The 13,661-nt window shown below is 42.6% G+C and overlaps 2 protein-coding genes across 13 annotated transcripts in view; one reads left to right on the top strand and one right to left on the bottom strand.

The window, feature by feature from the left end:
• Positions 1–3,775, bottom strand: part of LOC117282628 — an 8,727-nt gene extending 4,952 nt beyond the window's left edge. The window contains exon 1 of the mRNA XM_033753060.1: positions 3,581–3,775. Within this exon, the coding sequence (XP_033608951.1) occupies positions 3,581–3,717 (137 nt within the window). The 5' untranslated portion in view covers positions 3,718–3,775. The remainder of the gene's footprint in view (positions 1–3,580) is intronic.
• The window catches only part of LOC111868449 (centrosome-associated protein CEP250), a 119,668-nt gene that overhangs the window by 487 nt on the left and 105,520 nt on the right, over positions 1–13,661 (top strand). For all 12 annotated transcript variants that reach the window (XM_023859092.2, XM_023859088.1, XM_023859091.2 and 9 more), the window contains exon 2: positions 11,685–11,985. In XM_023859092.2, coding sequence (XP_023714860.1) covers positions 11,732–11,985 — 254 coding nt within the window. In that variant the 5' untranslated portion in view covers positions 11,685–11,731. The remainder of the gene's footprint in view (positions 1–11,684; positions 11,986–13,661) is intronic.

The following is a 13,661-nucleotide window of genomic DNA, read 5'->3' as shown; positions in this document are numbered from 1 at the left end:
CACAAAAAAAAAGGATCCAGATCGGAGGCGGACGACTGCCCCCACCCCTCTTTCCTGCGATGTCTATGATTGTCACATGCATTTAAAATGCTGAAGAGTTGCTTTTATTGGCAGCTTCCATGCATTACGTAATGGCTATTTACAACGACTGGATCTTCTGCGCAAATGACTTCATTCGTCATGTAAACTGACAATCTGTGACATTAGGAATGAGTAAATAAATTTAACATTTCTCTTGCTATTCACCTTCTTCTCCTGAGTAGAAATATTCCTGTATAGACGGATTTCATTATGAACTCTAACATGACACGAATGGAAAGTGATATCCAATTAGAGTATAGTAACTTTTTTGGAAAATACTCTTACTTGAGAACCAGATACACTTGATCAGCTATTTAAAATTATCTCGCCTTTTTTGTGAAAACATTAAGTTCATTATCGTCCTCGTTGGGCTCTAATCTAAGGTAAATGACACAGTTCACACCCTTACAGTCTATTTACTTATCAATTTTAATATTATCATCCTATATACCTAGTCTTCCAAAATTGTCCCTCCTCTTCAGGGTTTCCGACTGAAAATGTGAACCAATTTCTCATCTCCCCCACCCAATGTATGTATCTTGGTCATCTGCTCCTTGTTGATTTTGTCGTGGATTACTCTACGACGCTGTCGTAGAGGATATACACGTATACACGAGGAAGAGTCAGTAAATAGGTCAAAAATGGATACAAAATCTAAAACATGTGATATTCGAACCTGGAAAAAATATTGATTTCTTGACGCATCTTCCGCCAACATTGACACACATGTCCCATCTCTTTAAGAGCGTGTCGAAAACCGCAGCATAGGGGTCTTTTGACTGGGGTTGCCTCAGTCACTTCCGAACCTCCGTTTCAACCTCTTCGTCATCAGCAAATATTTGCCACCAAGGTTGGGTTTTGAGCGGACTAAACACAAGGAAGTCACTAGAGGCCAAGCCCGGGCTGTAAGGCGGATGTTCAACAAGTTCCCACTGCAATTCTTGAATTCTCACCTGGGTTGTTCGGGTCGAATGAGTCTGGCAATTTCATAACGTAGCAGTACCTCTTTTGCCAGTTGGTCCGAACGTTTCGTGCGAATTGCATCCCGAAGTTTCATCAGAACTTCACATTTTCACCGAACTTCTGAAAATGGGCTAACGGTGCTCCTTGAGAATCCCAAAACACAGTAAGCATAACCTTCCCAGCTGATGGCGTAACCTTAAATTTTTTATTGAAGGTGAACTGGGATATTTCCATTGCACAGAATCAAGGTTTAAATCGGGTTGGTACTGATGCACACATGATTCCTCCACAGTAAGAAACATGTTAAGCTTATCTTCTCATTCATCTGCTACCCTAAGGGATGTTGCAAGGACAGATCCATTCGGTTCATTTTTCTCTCTCGATCCTTCAGTCTTCTGGGCACCAAATCTTCGCACACTTTCTGAAGCTTCAAACGCTCATGCACTATGCTGTATGCTAAACTATGGGAACACCTTAGTGCAGCTGCTACACTGTCTGTCGTTATCCTCCTATCGGCTCGAATCAACTCTTCCACCCGCTGCACAGTTGCTTCTGTCTCAGTCTCAACAGGGAGACCTGGTGGGGCGTCGTTTGCGACTTTCGAACGTCCTTGAGAGAATATCTCGACCCAGTTTTGAACCGCTTTACGCGACAAACACTTCTCACCATAAGCAGGAAACATTTCTTTATGACTATCCTTTGCATTGATTTGTTTTGCCCACAAATGAACGCACAAAAGAACTGTGCTCTTCTGTAATAAAACACCTCAAGCACGGACACCATTTTGACTATTAAAACCAGCCTCTGAACATGCGAATGCACGTCTGCTACCTGGATTGTGCTGCTATCTAGTGATACAGATAGAAAATATACTGTATTACGTCCATTACGTCTGTTTTACTTCCATTTGTGACTTACTTACTGACTCTCCCTCGTACTGCATATCTCGAATGTTAGCAATATTGATGAATGATTAATTGGAAAGGATCTGAACAGAAGTGGTCGTGACATAAATCGAGATAATTTCGAGACTGCCACCGGGTGAATACCCAATTGCAGTAAAATAATAATTTTATTATTATTATCTGGAGCTACTGAGAAAACTACGAAGTATCTCATTTGGAAGATGCGTCTTGGCCGAAATTCGAACCGAGCACCTCCCACATAAAATCCAGAGCATTACTACTAGACCAACCCGTTTGACCATCCTTGATTTGATTTACCCAATAATATTTGACTGTTTTGAAAGGAATATACACTGTTCTACAGCGGCCCTTATTGCTATTCTATGACACTGGTTCTCGAAATGCTGGCAGTGGTTCCCAATGGCTCCGCCGGTAAATATCTCAGACTTCGGAAATCAGCCGAACAGCCAACCTGAAGTGCAATCTTGTAATAAAACCATAAATCCGAAATCTAATTCTGTCCGTAAGTATCTCCTTTACATTTTAACCGATCGTGGCGCGAAACTTACTGGCATGGAGGTTCAGAGTTGTCTGCCTCGCATTTTTGGTCATACTCAGGCCTCACTGCACCCTTCGTGTGTAGTACTAGTAGGGCCTACAAAATTTCTCCACACTAGATTTTACTCACTGAGCTCTGGTAGCGTGACAGATTTTCTATAGCATCCTCAGTCCCTCCAGATATACCAGTATAGCACCTACCTTAATATAGACGTTAGGATTTATATTCCCGCTGAGGTCATTAAATTTTTCAATTTACTTCCAGCCGCACTATAGCCCTAGGGTCGACTCAGCCTCTAACATAAATGAGTACCAGGAATATTCCTGGGAGTGGAGGGCTGCCGGCGTAAGGCTGACAACCTCACCGCTATCTGTGAGTCGACTGTCTAGAAAATGTGGGAACCTCGACGTCTCACAAGCCTATGGGCCTCCACGGCATGTTACAGGGACAGCTTTTTTTTTTTTTAAGGATTTGAGGCTGTCACAGCAATGGTTATGAAGAGTCCTATCTTCTGTGATGTAACTCCATGTAGTCCGTTGATCGATAAATTTGACTTTCAAAGGATTACACGGCGTTATACCTGTATCCCAGAGGACAGAATTCCCCAAACACGACAGCTCCCTTCTCTCTGTCTAAATTCGTCATTTATAAACCATGTTATTATTCGACGTTGCATAACCCAAGGAAGAAAAGGACTCGTTAAATAATAAAAAATAAATAAAAACTGTGATTTATTGTTCAGTCAGAATTTTCCTGAGGCTATAGGAATTCTGGTAATAAAAAAAGATCGGTATACGAAAGTAGGTGATGGTTACAGAGTCTTAGTCCTGAATTGCTTTTAACGACGTTGCTTCAACAGCAGAGATTGAAAAGTAAAATAGAAATACCTGAAGAATACTGCCAAAATAAGAACTCGTAATGCGTTTATCAAGGCTTGTTTTAAAAGTACTGCCCAGGCATGTGCCAAGAGAATCTGAGGAAGATCACGAAAACGACAGGGTACCCGATGCCTCTGTTAAAATTATAAACCAGTACTTCCTTAATATGTTCGTAACACTACTGTTACACTAACCTGCTCGACATGACGATGGTCATAATCATGCAGACATGACTCGACAAGGGAAAGTGACCAGTGTCGACATCTCTGTTTTCATTCACGACATCCTGACATTGTGCCAAGTGCTTTCTGCTTCCTTCCCACACAGGCATGACTGAACTATGCTATATTAGCATCGGCTTAGCCTGTGTTGTATATAAACTCGCTCCCTGGGGCTCCTAGCGGACTGTGACTAAACCAAATGCGTAATGACCGAACTTAAGTGCCACAGAATGACGATTTATATAATTCTACAGAGAAAAGTATTTTTAGAAGAAATTCCTTGTCTTTTATGAAAAACAAATTTGTATTGCCGAGTTTATTAGAATAAGTCTTCACTGGGCCCTCTTGTGATCTAGAAAAGTTCTGTCCTCACCCCCATACCGTATTTTTAATAATACTAGCCTGATATTATTGTTGCAGTCACGCCTAATTTTCGAAGCGGTCTGTCTTTTACAAGTTCTCCAACGAAAAATTTGCGTGAATCTTCGTCTCTCATTCATTGCACTTATCTGTACTTCAAGTTCTCCTTCAGTTATATGCCTTATTAATATTATGCAAATAAAGTAAAGCTATCCCCGTAACAAGCCGTGGAGGCACATAGGGTTGCGAGACGTCGTGGCTCCCACATTTTCTAGACAATCGGCAAGATGGCGGCAAGGTTATCAGCCTTACGCGCCTGCCTCCCTTTACTCCCAAGAATATTCCGGTAACGTAGTTGGTTGAGACACTATGCTACAAGCGGGTTCAGGCCCCGATGAGGTAATTGGATTTTCTTCAATTGACCTAATCCTTCCAGCCGCATTATAGCCCTGGGTTCGACTCAGCCTCTGACGGAAATAAGTACAAGGAATATTATGCAAATACAAATACAAATTATGAAATATCTAAGTACGCGGTTGTCTTCATCCTACTTTACAGACTTTCTTTAATATTTGAATATTCTGCTCACTGTCTTGTTCTGAGATATGCTCGGTCTATGTTCCTTATGTTTCTATGCAATACAGAATTATGTAGATTTCGCTCAGTGTCGTTACAAAAAGCTACATAGCACAAACAGATAAACGTTCGCAAGTCCCAGTGTTCGCGCTGTGTCGTGTTAAAATGCAGGGTGACTGCAACCAAAATAGAATGTGACGTCATTGTATTCGGAGAGTACGACAAGCCGACGCCCCGCTGTAATTGAAATTAATTACAAGATCCTGCAGCCTCGTGATTGGATTGATCCGATTTCCTGACGCTCCTGAATCTTATCTTGATAATGACTTCATTCTTACACTGGTCAATGATTCCCTCGTGATGAGTGGAGATTTCGAAATGCGACCGCAATGTGCATATTCACTGCACATGTTCGCTTTTTCCTGTTCTCTTTCTTTATCCGTATCTTTGTGTTTATATATGTAAAAATCATTAAACCCAACAAATTTCAAAGACCACATCTGTAGTCTAGTGATCAGAGTTCCCGGCTACAGATACAGAGGTTCCGGGTTCGATTCCCGGCGCTACTAGATTTTTTGAGAAGTAGTTGGTCTGGAACGGGGTCAAGTCAGCCTCGTGAAGATAATTGAGGAGCTACTTGAATGGAAAAGTAGCGGTTCCGGTCTAGAAAACCGAAATTAACGGCCGTGGGGATTCGTTGCGCTGACTACGCGACACCCTCTACCCGCTAAAGTTGGCAATAATTCCTCCGATAAGCGGCCGTCGCTCGGTCGGTATAGTTAGGTTGCGGACTAAAGCCACGGAATTCATAACAAATTTCACCACTACTTTCCGATTAAATTTTTGTATGTAGTTTTTATTTTTTCTCTGCCCCATCCATATCATATTTTAAATTTCATCATCATCATTTTCTACAAGGATTAGTCTTACAGTTCTATTGCGACTGTTAACGTTCAACTCAGAATTGGTCCTTAATCTTTTGTATGGTCTGCATTTTTTTTCCTTCTACCTGCCGTCGTATCTGGTCAAATCCGTAAGTAAATCTGCCTGAATCGATTCCACCAGATGGTGGGACAATTTCGTTTGATAATCAAGAGTTTAATCTTGGAGGTTACATGTATTAGCTCTTATCTGATTATCTGGTTCTGATATATTCCGCTGTCCTGTAACTTGAACCAGCCCTCAGGAACCTCATTTCAGCTGCCTCAATTAAACTATCCTTTTGCTAGCTCAAAGTCCACACTCTGGTCCTTCTGGATTCGATCTCTTTATATTTGGCAAGGAGTACAGATTTCCGTATTAGCCCGAATGGAAAACGAGGCATTTTTTAAGGTAGTGCTTCTTAGAAAAGAGGGGTCACCTTGTTTCCGGGACCTTAAGAATGAATACGAAGGAAATAATTATGAGTTCTCCTTTATTTTTTTAATGAGATTTATCAAAATATCTGTAATTAAATTCAAGGTATTTAATTTTGAATTTTTTATTTCTTGATAGTACACTCTGTATCAGTTGGTTGAGGCACTATGCTACATGCCGGAAGGTCGCGGGTTCATATTCCGATAAAGTCATTGGATATTTTTCAATTGACATAATCCTTCCATCTGCAAGCGAAGAGACAGTGAGAGTTATTTTTCCTTCTACCCTGAAAATGGAGGCGATACGTTCCTCCGAAACGTCGGTCAACACCAAATCTACACGGTGCTACATCCCAGAAGACTGCTTTCTTCAAGAAAAATATGTGTTCGCCTTTTATTCGGACTTACAAGATATCAGGTTCGTCATGTAATCTTTTACAGTCTCCTGCTACATTCCCCTCTCAGATACGGCCTGTGTTTATCCCTCAGTACGAGTGGCCTAGTTTCACACCCAAACAGCTCAGCATTTAAAACTGCAGTTCTTTAATGCTATTGCTTTTATGTTACTGCATAGGAGACATGCTAATTTACAATGTAAAATAGTTCACAGGGCTAATAAAGCGTCGTCAAATAAGATACAAACCAGGACATGAAGTACGCTATTTCATGTCCTGTTTCAGAATATATCCTTTAACATCGAGTTAGCTGCTCTGACGAAACAAGCAACAGAGAGCGGTCAGAGATAACTGAGAGTGCACGACGCAAATAGGGCCGGCCTTCGGTCTCAACGACAGCCTTTCTTCTAGAGACACCAATTCGCACTGTCCACGTAATAACGTTGTGGTCTAGTGGTTTGCGCTTCTGCTTAGCACTGGGGAAGCACCAGTCTTACCACAGTGACCGATTATCTTGACTGTGATGTTTGGTAACTGCCTACAGGCCTTGATACGCTTGAAATGCATTTTGAAGTGCGCTTAGAAGGGTTTCTTCCCAGTAAATGGTACAAAAGTAAAGCTGTTCCTGTAGCAGGCCGTGGAGGCCCATAGGTTTGTGAGACGTCGAGACTGCCACATTCTCTAGACAATCGGCTCACAGAAGGCGGTGAGGTTGTCAGCCTTACTCACCGGCCACCCTTTATCGCTCAGGAATATTCCTGGTAGTCATTTCTGTTAGAGGCTGAGTCGGTCCCAGGGCCATAGTGCGACTGGAAGGATTAGGTCAATTGAAAAGTTCCAATACGTCATTAAATGCCATTTCATTGCAAATTGGAAACCGATTATTTTAAGACATTTCTTGTTTTTCGTCTCCAATGATTTATTTTCTATATACTCGTAGATTAAAGGTAAGATGCATTTGTCCTTTTGCTTGTAATTAATCGTCAAGTCATGAAGACATACACGGGAGTGGAGGTACAGGTCCACAATTCTCCATACTAAATTCATTGATCAACTTCATGTCCTGCCGCTTTACTCCTGGGGGGAAAACCCTCATTTCCCGTTTTATAGGAATCTCGGTGGGCCTCAGAGTCAGTAATGGCGCTATGAAAAAGCGAGGTTTCTCTTGCGGCTGCGAGGAATGGAATTCAGATTCCTCGGTCTTCGAGTTTATGGTCTATCCGCTATACCAAATGATCTATTCCTGTTGCTTTTACTGCAGAGTGGCATGTGAGAGCTGTTTAGTGAAGTATTGTAATCACACCGAGTAGTAGACTCTGGTACGATGGAAATAGATACGTACATTGTAAACTCTTCTGTAACCGCAAAAGTGGACCAAAGGGACAGCGCATCATTAGGCCCTTTAGTCGTCAGTAACTTAATCCGCTTCATTTTCGCTTACGGACCATGATTTGCTTTGGCCGCCCAATGTAGAAGGGTAGGGGAGAGTAACAATGTACACAATTATGTTCGGTTAAGGATCTAACATTACGTAAGACATATTCTGTTCCCACAGCCTTCTACGCGCCAATGCAATACTAGCGGGTGTTACTTAACGAAGTTGAATATATGCGTGTCACTGACACAGCGACTGAATGTGCAATGATGTGACGCTATCATATGTAAACGGCACCTTCCTGAATGTAATTACCCAACGTTATCACGTGCAAGCAGTACGTGCCTGAACCTAATGCCCGAACATTATCACATGTAACTCGTACGTTCCTGAATTTAATGCCTGAACTTTATATCATGTAAGTAGTACGTACCTGAACGTAATATCCGAACATTATCTCATGTAACTCGTACATCCCTGAACATAATGCCGTAAGCCGTAAGCACATGTAAGCCGTACATACCTGAACATAATGCCCAAACAGTATCACATGTAAGCCGTACATACCTGAACATAATGCCCGAACAGTATCACATGTAAGCCGTACATCCCTGAACATAATGCCCGCACAGTACGACATGTAAGCCGTACATTCCTGAACATAATCCCCGAACAGTATCACATGTAAGCCGTACATACCTGAACATAATGCCCGAACAGTATCACATGTAAGCCGTACATACCTGAACATAATGCTCGAACATTATCACATCTAAGCTATACATCACTGAACATAATGCCCTGACAGTATTACATGTGAGCCGTACATTCCTGAACATAATGCCCGAACAGTATCACATGTAAGCCGTACATACCTGAACATAATGCCCGAACAGTATCACATGTAAGCCGTACATACCTGAACATAATGCCCGAACAGTATCACATGTAAGCCGTACATTCCTGAACATAATGCCCGGACAGTATCACATGTAAGCCGTACATACCTGAACATAATGCCCGAACATTATCACATCTAAGCTATACATTCCTGAACATAATGCCCGGACATTAACACATGTATGCCCTACCTTTTAGATTATAAATTGCGCCCAGTTTTTAGAGACTACATTTGATAGGTATAAAATTGTTAAGAAACTGATCCCCCAATCGTGACAATAGATGGCTTGACATCTTAGTTTCTTAGACTGGCATCCACAATTATTAAATTAATGAGTAATTATGATATAGAATATTACTGGAGTATTTACGATTATCGTGTTGGGTCAAATCATAGCCTCTGGAAAGCCAGAAGTTGGTAACCCTTGCGTTAAGGGAAAGTGAAAGAGGTCGTTCTAAATTGCGTGAGACATCAGTGACGGTGAATTGTAACTTATTGGTGTAACTCAGAACAATGGCCATCCGTGTTGGCAACTACAGTGGGACTCCCTTCATTAGTCTCTTGTCTGTATTTGCGAATCTCGTGCTGTGAAGCTTTGGCTGTAGACCCGCACTTCGTTCTGAAATCGATGTCAAGAGTGAACGGTCATGTAGGCGTCATGGATTCTGTTCAATTTTGAACAAAACTTCAGATCGTCGTGGCAACTCACTCTCACGCAATCTGATGAAATTCAATCAATATTTCACCTAACAGACGACTCATATTAAGGTGTTTGAGAGTTCTAAATATGTGTACGTATTTGGAAGTTAGTTGATAGCGCTTTTATATCCAAATAAATTGTGTCCCAAACTTTATCTTTTTATTAGTTAGCAGTGATGATTCATGATAGGTTAGCTAGAAAATTAAGAAATGTAAATATGTCTGTTGTACTGTCTTCGCTCGCTTGGAAACCGGGATCGTGGGTTCGAATCCCACTCAGGGCATGGATGTTTGTGTGCGTTTTTCTGTGTTTGTGTACAAGTAGAGGCTTTGCTACGAGCTGATCACCCGACCAAGGGGTCCTACCGAATGTGTGAGATCTAGAAAAACCGAAGTGAACGGAGAAGTTTACGGAGGTAGGCCTAGGCTCACTGGGGATGTAGTGCAAAGGGGGAAAAAAGTCTGTAAATTGTGTTTAATTGTTCAAAATATCAGCAGAGCAAGATTTATTCTTTTTATTATTTAATTGTATTCATAACAGGAGGTTTCACTAATGGTGGTATCAAGGACACGTTTAGAGGGTCGAAACATCTAGAACAGTGAGGAAGGAGATTTTTGGCATGGAGGGAAATTTAAAGACGTCAAAATTCTTAGCGGGCGCCAAGCCAAGTGACAAAAATAAAAGTAATTTTTTTTACTGAAACCTTACTTTAACTTCTAAGAGGCAAAATTTATTACTCTGTATGCAAAGGAAAATAATAATTTCATTCTGTAGGTTTTCATTTTTGGAAAGAGCTGTTCGCTAACCTGTGTGATTCCAAAAAGATCTGCCATTCGCCGTCAGTGGTCACTAAGCAATGGAAACTTATCGGCAGAATGCGCGTCGCAGCGCGAAGGTCGCGGGTTCCATGTCACTGACTAGAGGAACGCGATGTTTCGACAAAATATAATCGCGTGAGGTAAAGGCAAAGCTGTCCCTGTGTTAGCTAACTAAGCACTACGCATGAAGGCGTATGGGGGAGAGGCTGTATAGATGCACATTTTCTTGACTTCGACACTAGCGGGAGGTGAGTGGTCATTTTCACGTTTCGGCCGCTTTTTTCTTTCCTTGTCTCTACAGCCCCAGTGGGCCTAGGCCTACCTTCATGAACTCCTCCGTTCACTTGGGTTTTTCTAGATCTTACACCTTCCGTAGGACCCCTTGGGCGGGTGATCAGTTCGTCGCAAGGCCTCTACCTGTACACAAACACAGAAAAACGCACACACACAAACTAAACATCCATACCCTGAGTGGGATTCGAACCCACGATCCCGGTTTTCCAAGCGAGCGAAGACAGTGCATGCCTTAGACCGCTCGGCTACCGTGATCGGCTTCGGCCGCTTTACCTCCGGGAAAAGATCCCCCGGTACCCATTGGATAGGAGGTTGGGAGAGCCGCAGAGACGGTCTGGACGACGTGGAGAAAAGAAATTTTTGACCCTATCGGGACTCGAACTCTGACCCCTCTGTCGTCAAGCCCGTATCCAGTCGCTGTACCGACTGTGTTAATTGTATGAGGTAAGCGTTGAAATTTAACGGCTTATCTTTGTCCGAATGACAATTGATTTTAAAAGTATCGTTAAATGTATCCTAGCTCTTTTTAATTGAATTTGAAAATATTTACCTGGAATGTAATTCATTAGGGTATTGGGGGGTAACCTCATTTCGGCATCAAGCGAGGCTTGGTTAGGTTTTCCATTTCCCAGTGTATGTGTACAAGAGAAATTCTCTAATCTTTAAGTTAAATACCAGGGATTAAATAATCGAATTTTATCAGTGAAAACCCATCACAGAACATCTGTAGGGAGCAGATTACATTAAAGATCTAGACGTAGATGGAAGATTAATATTAAAATACGCGTTGCAGAAGTACTGTGAGAATGTAGGCTGGATTATCTGGTTCAGTATAGGAACCAGTTTCTGACTCTTGTAAACACGGCTTTCAATCTTTTATTTCCGTAAAAGGAGGAAATTTCTTTACAAACTGAGCAACTGTTAGTTTCTCTGTGGTGCGTTGACTTTGCTAATTGGACCGAACTATAGCGCAGGCGGTTAGTCGCCGGGTTTCCACCGCGGCTGGCAGGTTTTCTCGGAGTACTTCGGTTTCCCCTGCAAATTTTCATTCCACCGACTGCTTCACACATATCATCTAGCATCCGGGACGGGTACAATACCTCAAAGAGTAGCCGACATACCAAGTTGGCTCAGTCTCGCCCCAATCGAAGAAACTAAACTAGTCTGTTAGTTATCAGTTTCGAAATAGTGCCGAACTCAAAGGTTCCGTTTCCGCCTGCGTTTCGAGAGAACTCTGAAGGACAGTGAGTCACTCGACGTGGTGTCATGTGATGACAGCAGTGCATGAGAAGGTGTGTTCCAGGCGCAGGAACCTAAGCGGCCGGTGGACCCAGGAAGTCGTCGGTCGTGATGCAGGAGCCCGCCACAACGAACTCGACCTTAACGAAGAGGATGCGGACGTCCACGGCGGAGATGACAGCGGTGCCTTTGCTTCAGGCTCTGCTCTATCAGCTGCGGAGCGACCTGAACACCACCCGCATGGCCTTCGACAGCGAGCGAGCAGCCATGAGGGCGCTGAAGCGAGACAGGGCCGCCGAGATAAAGGCTGTGCGTGAAGAGGAGGCCGAAAAGTGCAGGAACTTGCTCAGCGACCTCAAGTCCAGGTACTGGAATTAACCCCTTCGTTTTGTTGTTTCTTTAACGAAGTTTAGTAAGGTCTCTGGGTGTGGCCATGCCATACCTCAGGCGGAAGTCCACCAATTTCGATCCCAGTTCAGGTCATTTAGGATTTGTGGTGGACTGAGTGGCACTAGAGTAAGTTTTCTCCGAGTACTTCGGTTTCCCCTGCCAATTCTCATTCCACCGACTGCTCCGTGCATATATATCGTCCGGATCTGGTACAGTAGGCCAATTAGTGGCTGATGTACCAAGTGGACTCAGTCTCAGCCCACCCCACGAAAAAACTAAACTAAAATATTTAGGTTTTATGGGACAGAATGAAAGGACCGTAACAAGTTACGAGTCAGGAAGTATGTGGAAGGAAAAGTAGTGACCTGCTGAAGTTAATATTTATTATTCGGCCTAACTGATTACTTCTTAAGTTACCTAACAACTTTTTTAAACTGTACGTGTAAGTAGGATGACATAAATAGTTAAATGTGAATATGAAAGTGCTTAGAAATGTTAGCTACGCCTATCCGATTGTCTGTGTTCATGATGTCTTTTATTCATAAAAGCTGGCAACCATCTTAACAGACAGCCTTCTGTTTTTACAAAAGGCTATTTTTCATCAGTGTAACAGACAGTTCAAATGCCTATTACGAAGCCTCTTTGTATTTTCGTTTCATTATTTCATTCATTCTTAAAATTAATAACATGAGACCAAACGAAATCCCTTTCTTGCTACTGAATCGCTTTTATCGTGTCAAATGCTGAAGGCGTAACAACTTCATGGAACCTTAAATTGCCCTAGACACAAATTACTTAGCCACAAACCGGGGCCGCGCCATAGCTCAAGCAGTTAGTCGCTGGTTTCCCACCGCAGCGGTCCGGGTTCGACCCCGGGTCTGGTCAAGTGGGATTTGTGGTGGACAAAGTGGCGCTGAGGCAGGTTTTCTCTGAGTACTTCGGTTTCCCCTGCCAATTTTCATTCCACCAATTGCCCCACAATCACCCTCACCTATCATCTGGGGCTGGTACAATAGGCCAGAAGCGGCCGCAGTACAAGGGACTTAGTCCCACCCCACTAGCAATAAAAAAATAATAGCAACAAATCTGTTTTGCACTGTGAAGATACAGCTTATATTTGCTTAGTAAACAAAAAAGGACTGAAGAAAAGTACAGAGACGAAATGGCTTTACACGTTTTATATAAATAGGCATATTATGTTTCTCAGTTTTGTGATTGTGAATCTTCTTAGTGGATACGTCAAAACACGATTTTAAGCTACGCAACCGTAAATTTACGCAGTTACTTTTTCTCTTGTAGGCGTTTAAATTAAAGTAACATGAGGAAACTTGTTAGCTGATCACAGTGGCCACGCGGTCAAAGACATGAACAGTTTTCGCCAGCTCGAACACTGGGATCGTAAGTTCGAATCCCACTCGTGCGTTTATTCTGCGTTTGTGTTCTGTATGTAGATAGCGGCCTTGCGTCGGGCTGATCCCCCGTCCATGAAGTCATGCCGACTGTGTATAGAATTAAGAAACGGAAAAACCGGCCAAGGTCCGGACTCTAGAACACAGAGAAGGGAGGGATTTGTTACAGACGATTAACTTCATTTGTTTACGTTAAGAGAAGAACAGCTGAATATTTTATGGAGAGGGAGGGAGGGAGGGGG

This window comes from Cryptotermes secundus, unplaced genomic scaffold, assembly GCF_002891405.2.
Source record: "Cryptotermes secundus unplaced genomic scaffold, Csec_1.0 scaffold106, whole genome shotgun sequence".
Lineage (NCBI taxonomy): Eukaryota > Metazoa > Arthropoda > Insecta > Blattodea > Kalotermitidae > Cryptotermes > Cryptotermes secundus.
This window is presented reverse-complemented; position numbering and strand designations above follow the sequence as displayed.